Consider the following 12413-nt stretch of genomic DNA (forward strand, 5'->3'; position numbering starts at 1 on the left):
TGGACTTGTTGAGCCTCATTAGGTTCTCGTGGGCCCATTTTTCAGGCCTGTCCAGACCTCTTTGGATGGATCCCTTTTATGGTGTCAACTGCATCTTAGGGTCATCTGCAAACTTGCATCCTATCATCTACGTCACTGATAAAGACAATAAAGACCACCAGTCCCAGGATGGACCTCTGAGGGACACCACTCATCACTGGCTTCCACCTGCACCAAGAGATATTGACCACAACCTCTGGCTACAACCATCCAGCCAATTCTTTATCCACAGAATAGTCCACACTTTAAATACATCTCCAAGTTAGAGATAAGTATGTGGTGTGGGACCATGTCAGAGGCCTTGCATAAGTCTAGGTAGACAACATCAGTTGCCCTTCCTTTGTCCACTGAACCCATCACTCCAAGAATAATGGTTGCTTATAGTGTCCTTGTTAACAGGGCCTGACTGTAGGCAATGGGAGATGAGGCAGCCATGGATCAATCCTCTTTTAATTAAGTACTATGAAATAAAATTTTGACTTTAAAAGCAATGGTTTACCCTATAGAATGAAACAAGCCCTTCTAAAAAGCAGAATTTTGGTTCAGTAGGGAGGTAGAAAACAAAGATGCAAGTATAAAAACACACTATTTATCCTTTTCTTAACAAATACAAGCACATTTTTTATACTTCAACATAAGAATTGAATTTCCCTTCTGTCACACTGCTCCATAGTCTGAAAACCTATAAATTTAACTACCATAACATAATCTAAAACTTCTTCAAAACTCTGACATTACTCTTCCAATGTGCTCCCAGCACTGGGAGCTGTTGGGTAAGACATTAAAATACTCAGTACAACAGAAAAGGGCATTATACAAAATCAAATGACCTTCAAGTTTAACATGAAGTTGTAAAGTTTCTTCATAGTAGGATGAAAGACCTATTTGCCACTTCTCAGTTCTAGAAGTACTAATAAACCTCTTACGTTATATGCAAGTTTAAAGTATGTGTTTTAAAAGCCTGATTCTCATCTGCAGTCATAGAGTAGATGCTGTTCCATAAGAAGTGGGTGGATAGATCTCAGTACTGAGCTACAAGTGAAAGATGGAACAGGATTTTCAGGTTCTGAGGTCTGAGACACTTTTTTATAGGTTTTTATAGATTACTCTACGCAACCTTCAAGAGAGAATTCATTACCTGAGATCGGTAAGCATTAAAAAATAGTAACTCATTCAAAATTGCAAAACTCAGCTTTTGACTCTCAAAGCTGACAAAGAAGAGATTAAAAACCTCAAAAAAAATAAGTTCTTCTGAGATTTCAAATCTGTAGAAATGCTGTATTTAACATGTTTGGTTGTGAACATAAGGGCTGATCTGATTATCAGTCAATCAGTATAAAAGCCGTCATTTCCTTTAAACAGTTTTTATCCCCATATCTTGAACACCCAGAGGAGAATTCTCTGTGTCCAGAAGTAAATCCTGAAATAAATTGTCCTTGGCTTCCACCAATATCTGAATTTCAGTTTCTTTTTTCAAGGGGTTTTCTTCTTTTGAATGGGAACCTTCTCCCTCTGTTGGAGAACACTGAGCACTTCCATAATCCATGCTAGCTGGACCAGTCTGTTTTGGAAACTGGGAGCCACAATCTGGATTACATATTTTAACAACATAAGTCACATTCACCTGCGTTCCTCCATTACCCGAGAGGTCTGTCAAATAAGAAAGAAACACACAGATTAAGCAAGGAAGAAAGCAGCCTGGAACAACATGTTCTTTGGCTTAAAAGTTCAGTTACATACTCTACATCTTCTTCCTTTGCTTGATTTAGGCAAACTGGTGGAAGTGATTCTGGAACTTTTTCAGTTTTTGGAAGGTACCTCAAATCCAAAAGTCATCCCTGATATAAAAAAGCTGGAGAAATGAATACAGAGCTCTGGATCCCAGCCAAGTCTCTGCTCATGGTGAATGCTTCAGACAGCGTTCATTTCTTACTGGTCTCTTCGTCTCCTTGTCCACTCCCATCACTCTGATCCCCAAAGTATGCAGATAATTTTCTCCACTGAGCATTCACTCCACTGGCCGTTCAGTGAGCTCAATGGGACAGGTTATGTGAGTTACACCTTCCACTCTTGCTTGAGGTCCAGGCCACTCCTTCCTCACTGTCTGTCTGCTGTGCAGTTTTCTTATGCTCTCAGTTACGTAAAACTGCATGATTTCTAAAGGAAAGGAATGAGTGACACTCACCGAATCCACTGCTTCAGTTGGTTGTGAGTATGCAAGGGCTGCAACTGAGGAAAGATGGCTCATTAGCACCAAAATTTGTTTCAGTTGTAACAGCTGCTCTCTTAGCTAGTGGAGCCTCTGCTCCCAGAATAAACTCCGACTGTATGTTTAGTACATAGTGTTGAAAGTTGTACTCTATTAACTTTGCAAGCTGCCATAAATCCCACTATTAAGAAGACCCTCTGTATAAATTCCTATTATTCCTGATATTGAGTAATTGAGAAGAGCTCTCACTCATGACCAGCTATGGCTGCAGTTGTTTAATCATAACTATTAGCACTTGATAATGTGTAATATTTACATTACGTGTAAAATATGTAACAAACAAGTTCCAATAGGAGCACAATGGTTTCACAGTTGTCTGACTCCTCTGGTATACCACGTGTTTAAAATCTGAGGAGCTCTGAATGGGACATCTGCCTTAGTGTATGTCTGTACTGAGCTCAATTTCATTTTGTGATTTAATAAAGACACTTGAAATGCACACAGAGTTCCTGGCATATTTATTTAATTATAAATTTCAGTTGGTGCATGCTTATGTCATCAATGAATCTACATGACTCAGAAGTTTCAAAGAGAGACAGCACCTCCTAGGATACATAAATCAGTCACCGGCTGGGCTCAAATTAGCAGCAAATGAGGTGACAGTACTTCCAGAACTGTTTGGTTTTGCTTTGTGAATCTTACCTTTTTTTTGGGGGGGGTTATTCTCCCAATTCTCCCAGTTCTATAATACCCCAAAACAGCAATTATCAGGACCAATAGCAATGGCCCTGTTATTGATCCTGAAAATAAAACTGAAGCGGGTAAGATATATATAGCAGGTCAATCTGACAATGGACTGAATGAGAAGCAACAGCTTTCTGTCCATAGCTATAACAGCTAAATTTAAAAGGAGGTCTGATGGTCCCATTTAATATCTCTCTTGTTACATACCAAAGTTCTCATTTTCAGACTCCAGTGGTTCTTAAAACTGAATTTTCCTGTTCTGAAAAGTGAAGACAGACTTTTCACCATGGCAACAAAAAGTATCTCATTAAGCTAGGAGCAGTTCATTAAATACAAGGCCAGGCAGTCCAGAATGCTCTTAAACATAGCTGCCTTTTGGACAGACTATGAACAGCAGACTTGTGAACGCTATAAAGATTGGGCTGCTGTAAGTCAGGCTTGGCCAAACATCTAACACGTAAACCTTTTCTTCCAGCTTCTTTACAGCACTAACTCTCAGGAAGTGCATTGTATAATCTAATTCCAGGCTTTTTAGAAACACACAAAGAATTACAATGACTGTGGAATGTAGCAAGGCAGGACAGATGTGACATTAAGCAACCCAATACAAGCAGTGTCACTGAATTAACTCAGCTCTTCTGTTTGGGTGCAGGTAATTAGTTTTGGAAAGAAACTGTCAACTAAAGATAATCTTGCTTCCCAGCCAGACAGAAGTGACGTTAAACGAGTTAACAACTCACCAATGATGTAGGACATGTCAGGCACAGAGTTCAGAATGACAGGCTGTGTTACTACTTCACCATTGCTGCAAGTTGAGCTTTGGCTCGGGAGGAGGTTTATAACAGTGTGAGGTAGAACTGTGTCAGCTGAGTCATGGCAAAGTGTCATTCACGCTGTTTCCTGCAACAGCCACTGATTTACAACTGCAAGAAACAAAAAGGGAAGTTAGGAAAGAAAGCAACCCTGTATTCAGTTCAAGATTGCTATTAGACAAAATCTGGTTTACAGTGTCAGGTAAGCCAGATAAGCTTAAGATTCCTCATCTGAATCTTACGCGGGACATGGCTTACATTCTGTGTCTGTGCTGTCTGTTCTTTAAAAGAAATAGAAAACTCCAGTTAGTCATCTAGTGAGAAACAAGAATGAATAATCTAAGTCTGTGGTGCAGATCATGAAATTGATACAGAGGCAGTACACAACATGCAGTCTGTCATGGGTGAGGTTAATCTGAAACACCCCACCCAAACACAAATCATGAGATTCATCAGGTGTTATTTTGGTACTCTTGGTAGCCAGCCATTTTCAGACTGTTAAAACCTACCAAAATGTTAAAAATGGGGCACTAGAGACAACAGTGGAGCTTTTTTCCAATAGTCCTTGGTAGGCTGATCACCTACTGAACTCTGTTGGAGCTCTGTATTATTATCGTTAATTATATCCAACATTCTACATCTTTGGATATTATTTATCATCTTGAGGCAGCTATGTTTATCAGAGTGGTGAATTTCAACATCTAATACAGAGAGACTCATTCTACAGAATCACCATCACCTAATTAAACCAAAATTCATCTGGAAGCTCTGCTTGGGCTGGGGAGCTTTCTGATATATGTCAACAAAAGATACCCATATTCTGTTCCCTTGGACATGCCCCTTGGAAATACTGTTGTGCTATGTACTGCCTACTTGCTGTGACACCGCTTCCATTCAAATGAACACATAGCTGTAGGGAATTAAGGGAATATTCCTTAATTTACTCAGTTGGGAGCAGATTTGGAAATAACTGTAGGAATCAAGACACCATTCCTGTAATTCACCAAATTGGAGGCAGATTTAGAAATATTTATGGACTATTAAGGCAACAAATAACCATCTTCAAACCATACAACCATTTTGTGTGTGGGTTCTGAGAGCTGAGAATTAAATTACCTCTTCTGGAGACTCAGTAACCTTTCCCACATTTTTTATGCACTTTACATCTTTGAAATGCAGTACTTGGGTGGGCAGCTGCAGGTCCTGTCCTGTGATAGTGTGCACGTTTGACGCTCTACAAATCCTGTTTTGAAAACAAGAATAAACGAAGATTACATTTGCAACACTTCAAATTGTGGTCTGCAATGTTTCGGGTGAATACGAGGCATGTTCACACACCACAAACTAAAGACAATTTTGCAGTTTCTGGCTAGAATATCATCTTAAAGCAAATATGCTACAGACCCCAACATCTACATTTTTAGAGGAGTTTTGCCTGTCTAGAGAGGTGAAATTTGCATCTATACCATTCACATTTGAAACTCTGTATCTGCAGCTGCATCATAACCATAAATACACCTCCAAGGCTGTGCTCTGATTTTTTTCCAAAATTTAACAAGCAGCAAAAGCATTAAGAAGAGGACTATACAAGTGACAGACAAACACTCTAAGAGTTTTCTCAGTCATATTTCATAGAATCACAGAATGAAAAGGTTGGAAAGGACCTACAAGATCAGCTAGACCAACTGTCCTCCTAACACCATTACATTTAAAGCAAGCCATCTCTTTGGGCATGCTGTAAAAGGCAAACACCTCCTTCACAGTGCACAAGTACCTTTCCTGCAGGGTGGAGAGCAAGAAAGCACTGAGGAGACCGATTCCAGACGGCTGTATAGGTGTCAGGTAAACAAGGGGTGCACTTTGTGTCCATGCTGTGACTGCAGCTCTCTGCCTTTACTGACCTATAAGAAACAAAACAACAGAAGAAAGGGTGAACACACCAAAGCAATGAGTTTCTGCAGCTCCTAGCACTCCAAACAATACCAAGAGCTGCTAATTTCAGCTTCTCCAGGATCACAATGAGGTGAACAGACGGGTTTTAGCAAGTGGTTTTTGGTGCAAACCAATGCCTCTCACCAGAAACAGAGTTGAGTGCAGTAGTTACAATAAGCATGAGCTCCTAAGTACTCTTTTTAAAGAATGACAAACAATCAGTTGCCATTTCCCCCTTGTATGAAAAAAGGAAGAAGATAACATTCAGTGTCTCATATCCTGTACAGAAATATCCTGAAGAATATACTCAGGAAGAGGCATCATTAAGAAAGTCTTTGGAACTTCTTGGAAAATCTCCATTCTTCAAAACAAGTGTCCCTGGAGGTGAGCCAGGGAAATTGTTTGTGTGTTCCAAAGTTTGTTTTTCCATGTACTTACTTGAAGCCTCCCCCATGCTGCTAATGACATCCTGCTAATGACTTAGGCTAAAATTTTTGATGCATTATTATTAAAAAATAATAATAATTCAAATTCATAACAACAAAAATAAAGACCTTGGCTCTCCTAAAACATATTGCCCAGAGTCAAAACAATAAAATTAATCTTAGAATCACAGAATCCTAGAATGGTTGGGTTGTAAGGGACCTGAAAGACCATTCAGTCCCAACTCCCTACCATGGGCTGGCTGCAACCCACCAGCTCAGGCTGTCCAGGGCCCATCCGTGGCCTTGGGCACCTCCAGGGATGGGGCACCTACAGCTCTTGGCAGCTGTGCCAACACCTCACTGCCCTCTGAGAAAAGGATTTCTTCCTAAAATCCAACCTAAATCTTCCCTCTTTTAGTTTAAATTAAGGGCAGGAGGTATTCTTATAGACTTAACAAACTACAACAGAAAAAAGCTTCAATTACAAATTATCATCTTTCCCTTACTGTGTTTTTAACGAGTGATGCTCAACAGATCTCTCAAAACGTTTTCAGTTAATTCAAACAACTGTGGCTGTTTCAGCACATACTGATTTCCTGCTTAAACTTCCGGATCTCTGTGACAGGAACTCAGCGCTTATGGAGACAAATTCTGTTTGGAGACAAATGCATAGGGCTTTTTTGCTGTCTCTAATACAACCATATAATGCCAACTTCTTGTGAAAACTCTGTTAAAGTATCCATGTGGCATTACCTGTACTCTAAAATAAATAAATAAACAACCACTCTCCACACACCCCAATCTGCAATCAACTTTTGCTAACAAAGGAACATTAATAATTGTCACTGCAGTGTCAGACATAGCCTCAGAGCAGACAGTTTCTGTAGTCTTGTACCTGGTCTCTCTCTGATAGTCGTCTGCAGTGTCTGATTTATGCTAAAAGACAACAAAACTCCCTTAATGAGCAATTAGAGATTAACCTGCCCAGTGGAAAGCCCCTTGTGTAAGTGATATGTCAAAGTACAGAAATTAAGCTCTACCTCGTGCTCTGTTTTACAGTTTATGTGTTGTTCGTGGGCTTTGTTCTGATGGGGTCTCAGGCTGGAAAGGCTCTGAACACTGATGGAGCTGTGGATGCCCCTGTTCATTGCAGGGAGTTGGACCAACCAGCCTTTTAAGGGTCCCTTCCAAGTCAAGCCATTCTGCAATTCTACGTTGTTTAGTTTTTATAATTTCACTACTGTTCCATTTCTTTTTTTTTTTTTTTTTTTTAACAGTTCAGTTAAAAATGCTTCAATCAAAATACCATATGAAGTTGTGGTTACAAGTGCTGAACTAAGTACACAATCCTTCTGATAAGCCCCAGCCAAGTTAAACTTGCAGGAGAATGCCATTCTGACTAACAGTGTGTCCTGTTGGAAAACATTTTTTGAGCATTTTATTGTCTTCCTGCTGAGAGTGAATTATAACAGCAAAAATTGGATGATTTTGAGGTGTGTCAGTAATCAAAATGTGGTATGCTCATCTGAGCATTGGCTAAATTTGACTATGTAAAAGAATAATGTTAATTATCACCTACCTGGAGGGCATCATTTCTTAAGTCTTTCTTCATAGAATTCAGTGCTGGGGTCTCTGCATTGTGCAGACTGTGGTGTATAAGGCAGTGAATAATTCTAGAAGAAATGAAAGGAAAATCATTAGTAACCAATCCATCCTGGCCCTTCAGTACAGTGTAATCAAAGAGACAAACTGTTAAAGGTCAGTGAAGGATTGACCTTTTTCTCATGACTCAGCATGAGAAAATACCTTTGAGAAAATACCAGAGGAAAACTTCAATTCTTACCTTTGTGATTGTGGGGAGCTGCATTTTCTACAAAACAGCTCAGTGAAAAATCATAGAATCACTGAGGTTGGAAAAGAGCTCTAAGATCACCCAGTCCAACCCCAACCCATCCCACCATGCCTACCGGGCACGTCCCTCAGAGCCACATCTCCACTCTGTTGAACACCTGCAGGGATGGTGACCCCACCACCAATCAACACTGCTCGATGACTTCAATGAACAAATGTGAAAATACCCAAGGACCTCCTTTGTAAAAGAAAATACACACTCACTGAGCAAGAGAAAAGAAGCAAATGTTAGGTGGCATAAGTGTAGGAGTTTCCTGCTAGAGCAGAAAGGACCTGTTCAAAGCACACACAACTGGGCCGAGGAGATTGTTCCATGTATAACCTACACACGCCTAGAGAAGTACTTAAAAAATATGATGAAAAAGAGAAATCAAAACAGGAACAAGCCCTTTGAAGGCCGGTAATGAAAATATCCTTCCTCCTAACTGAAAGAAACACGTTGATTATCCATGGTGTTTTCACATTAGAAGACTTAACACTTGGCACTCTCAACAATTGCTCAATGGGAACCCAACGTTTTTTTATGCAGCATCTCGAAATGCAGCTTCCAGTGAAAAAAACTGAGTTAATAAAGGGGCTTTGGCACAAGGATTGAAGACTTGGAAGCAGAACCATGAAGTTGGCTTCAACATTATCAATGAGATAACCAAAAAAATTAGGTTTTTCAATACCTTCTAGGTTCACTGATGACTGTTAATGCTGAAGTTGGTAACAGGCAATGAGTAATAGAGATACAACACTATTTGCAAATATGAGCTGATAATGTACTCTGCTGAAGGGCAGGAAAAGGGCTCTGCTATCAAAACTATTTTGTTTTGTTCTTTCACTTATTAAAGAAAGATCAAAGTTGTATTTTTGCTGTCGCTATGATAAACTTCATTAATGCACACACTTAAGAGCCTTTTTAAAGAGGAAAATTTCATTGAAAACACATACCAAAAAAAAAAAAAAAAAAAAAGAGAGAGAGAGAGAAGGAAATGCATCAAATGACATCACAGGTTATCCTGCTGGTGAGGCTTCCCAGCAAAAAAATGTTGTTGTCACATCCTCTGAGTTCTCTGCCGCAGTTACTGTCCGGAATGTTAGAGGCACAGGAAAAACTGCTGGTCAATGGGTCACATCTGTTCCTCTTAACTTGTGCTTGAAAGGATATTTCTGCTAACTGATAACAACTCTAAAGTTTATCTGCTGAGCTGTGGCTCTCAGTGGTGTGCAGTTGACAATTTCTTGCCAGCTTACGTTAAAGACCATTATGGGAAAACCAAAAGGACTGAGTGATTCACAATCATCAAATCATTAAGGTTGGAAAAGATCTCTAAGACCATCCAAGTCCAACCATCCACCTACCCCCAGTATTGCTCACTAAGCCATGTCCCTTTAGTGCCACATTTCCACAGTTCTTGACCCCTTCCACCTCCCTGGGCAGCCCGTGCCAGTACCTGACCACTCTTTTGGAGAGGCAACTCTTCCTAATATCCAACCCACTTCTGGGTTATGGGATTTGGAAGACTTCATTTAATTTGACAGGTGCAATTGGAAGGTGAAATGCTTCATCCATCTAGCAGCAGAGACACAAACGTTAGTAAGCATCTCTACTGCAATGCAAATCAGTCAGATTAGGCAACACATCTTGGTGCTGGGATACCAGCACAAGAAAGATGAGAGAGATGGCCCTAAGTATCAAGGGGTTACTTCTGGGCTTGCCCTTGACTGTACAACTCACTGGAGAGATTTTTGCAATGCCTGTGTATTAGGCAGTAACTAAGAAGTTACATCCAAAAAGCCATCCAAATTACTCAAGATCCTCCCTCCAGAGCTGCTGCATTGTTTGCATCATTTTCCCATCTGCACTACAGACTTCCACCAGACAAGATTTGTCACTGAGAACAGAGGACTAAAAGCAGCCACTGTCCACCTAAGAGGTCAGTGCTGACTCTTCTAAATATGTCTGCACAGTTGCTTCCAAGATTCCCTCTATCCTACCCACTGGGAGATAAATCAGCAGAGTACATCACTGCCTCGTGACTTTCAGGGCTGCAGCTGCAGTGGGACAGCACAAGTGAAAGCCTACGTATGGAGGTCAACCGTAACCGAGAGCCCAATATCTGTGCCAGAGCTGAGCCTGAGTCACGATGGGAATTCAGACTTCTTCAGAACTAAAGGGGATGAGAACATGGCTCTACACACAGATGAGGAAGGCCACGATCAGAAATCATGGCATATGGCAATGAAAAGCATTCTGTAAGTGCTCAATGCTAAATAGAGCAGAAGTTATTTCTATTACCTCCTGCCTTACAGCTTGTGTCCATGGATTTCATCTGTAATTAAATTTAAGAACTTCAGTTCACTCAACTTCACTCAACACAGTCATCCAAACCAAAGAGATTTATCCATGTTTTTTAATCCTAACTCACATTTCTACACCTTTTCTCCTTCAGTTTTCAAACTGAAGCTGTCAAACAAAGCAGCTTGAACAGGGATTGCATCTGGCATCTGACATTCTTTACGCATGTGAAACCACAATGAAGTCACCAAAGACTGATGTAAAAATCTGTTGCTATGGAAAGGTCTCAAAATACAGAGATACCACTTGCTGAGCCACCAAATGTGCTAAAGACTGGAAAAAAATAAAAAACCCGCAAAATTCTACTGAAAAAATGTATACTGGTCACTTACAGAAAGAATTCAATGGAAGATTAATGTCGTCTTAAATAACTGCAATTCTCACCCAAGTCAGCAGGAGTTGTACCAGGACATCAGGCTTTACTAGTGAGACTTAGAGCATAAATCTTTTAAAGTTGCTTTCCTTCATGTATCACTGCAAGGTTGGGTTAAGATTAAGGTCTCCATGATTGGAATTGTTCTCCCATCCTATGGGAAGGTATGCACAACAGAAAGCTTCAGGTGCCCCACAGCACTTCTCCGTTCAGATAAATTAGGTGGGGGGGGAAAAAAAAGTGTGCCACTCAGGAGCTATTGCTCTGCCAGCTTTTCTCCTTCAAATATAGAAATCTGCTGTCTTTAATTGAGTAAAAACTGATGTACAGTGGCCATTTGCAGCATTTGGTTTGCCAGGAGCCTGAGGGCTATACAAACTGTGACACTGAGGCTTTCCTCTGTGCCCTTCACCATGAGAGCATCATGCTTAGGGTGAGAGAAGAGTTAGCTCCTTTTGAATACAAGCCCTCTGTTGAGGGAGGCAGCAAAAGCATGGCAAATCTCCAAGCTCACTCTTTGGTGAGGTGGTCTATCACACTTCCAAGACTCCCACACCCATCCTACCCTACTGTGTCCAAGGTATTTGGAATTATGGGATCACTTGGGTTGGAACAGACCCTTCAAGGCTATGGGGTCCAACTGGAAGGAACAGGGGCACCCACAGCTCCATCAGTACTCAGAGCCCCATTAGTGAACCAATAGTACCACCATACAACCCAGCCTTTGCCTTACCTAAAGGCTCAACTACTGTGATGAAAGAAATGTGGAAATGACACACATGGCACAAAAAAACCCAATGAGCTGGGACAGACTCTGAGCACAGGACAAGGAGGAACGGCTTCCAACTAAAAGAAGAGAGATTGAGATTGGATATAAGAAAGATTTTTTTCAGTGAGGGCAGTGAGGCACTGCACAGACTGCCCAGAGAGGTGGTGCAGGCACCCACGGTCAGTGAATGGGGCTCTGAGCACTGATGGAGCTGTGGGTGTCCCTGCTCAGTGCAGGGGTTGGGCCTGATGGCCTTGAGGGTCCCTTCCAACTCCAGCCATTCTGTGGTTTTGTGGTCTCTAAAGTCTTTTCCACGTTTATCTTATGTGCTTTAAAATGGAAAAAGGTTAGCGATGTATCAGCATAGCATATACCCAATCAAAGACCCCACTGAGCTCTTTGGTTTAAACAACTGAAGGACTCCTTTAACCACAGAATTCAGTAACAGCACGGAGGAGCCACAGCTACATCACATCAGCTCTTACAAGCACAACCAAGGGCTCTGCAATGTGAATAGCGATGTGCGAGGGATGCAGCAGAGCACGGCGAGCTTTTTTCAAGCCTCTTCGTCGAGGCCAAAGGGAGCGGGGCGAGCTTGGACGATGCTTGGAAGCCCTGCCCCAGGCTCCCGAAGCGCTCCGAGCTCCGCCCGTCGCCCCCCGGCCGCCCCCCGCACTCACCCGTCCGCCCGCGGCGCGGAGCAGCGCGGCCAGCAGCACCCAGCGCGGCTCCATCGCAGCGCACGGTGAGGGCTGGGCGGAGATGAGGCTCTGTGACAGAGCCCGGAGCCGCTCCGCTGCCGGCGGGGCTGAACCGAGGAGTTGCCCGCCCACGAGAGACCGCGGGGTTGGAGCC

General features: G+C 41.8%; 1 protein-coding gene across 1 annotated transcript; it reads right to left on the reverse strand.

The window, feature by feature from the left end:
* Positions 1-612: 612 nt before the first annotated feature.
* Positions 613-12377, reverse strand: TNFRSF1B (TNF receptor superfamily member 1B). The gene is given in 13 exon segments (XM_085242653.1): positions 613-1689; positions 1973-2055; positions 2225-2268; positions 2951-3048; positions 3733-3872; positions 3874-3975; positions 4047-4086; positions 4921-4970; positions 4972-5047; positions 5579-5602; positions 5605-5705; positions 7737-7834; positions 12239-12377. Coding segments are annotated over 13 exon segments (1206 nt in total). The 5' UTR covers positions 12293-12377; the 3' UTR covers positions 613-1393.
* Between the last annotated feature and the right edge of the window lie 36 nt (positions 12378-12413).

Source organism: Meleagris gallopavo, chromosome 23, assembly GCF_905368555.1.
Source record: "Meleagris gallopavo chromosome 23, MGAL_WU_HG_1.1, whole genome shotgun sequence".
NCBI lineage: Eukaryota > Metazoa > Chordata > Aves > Galliformes > Phasianidae > Meleagris > Meleagris gallopavo.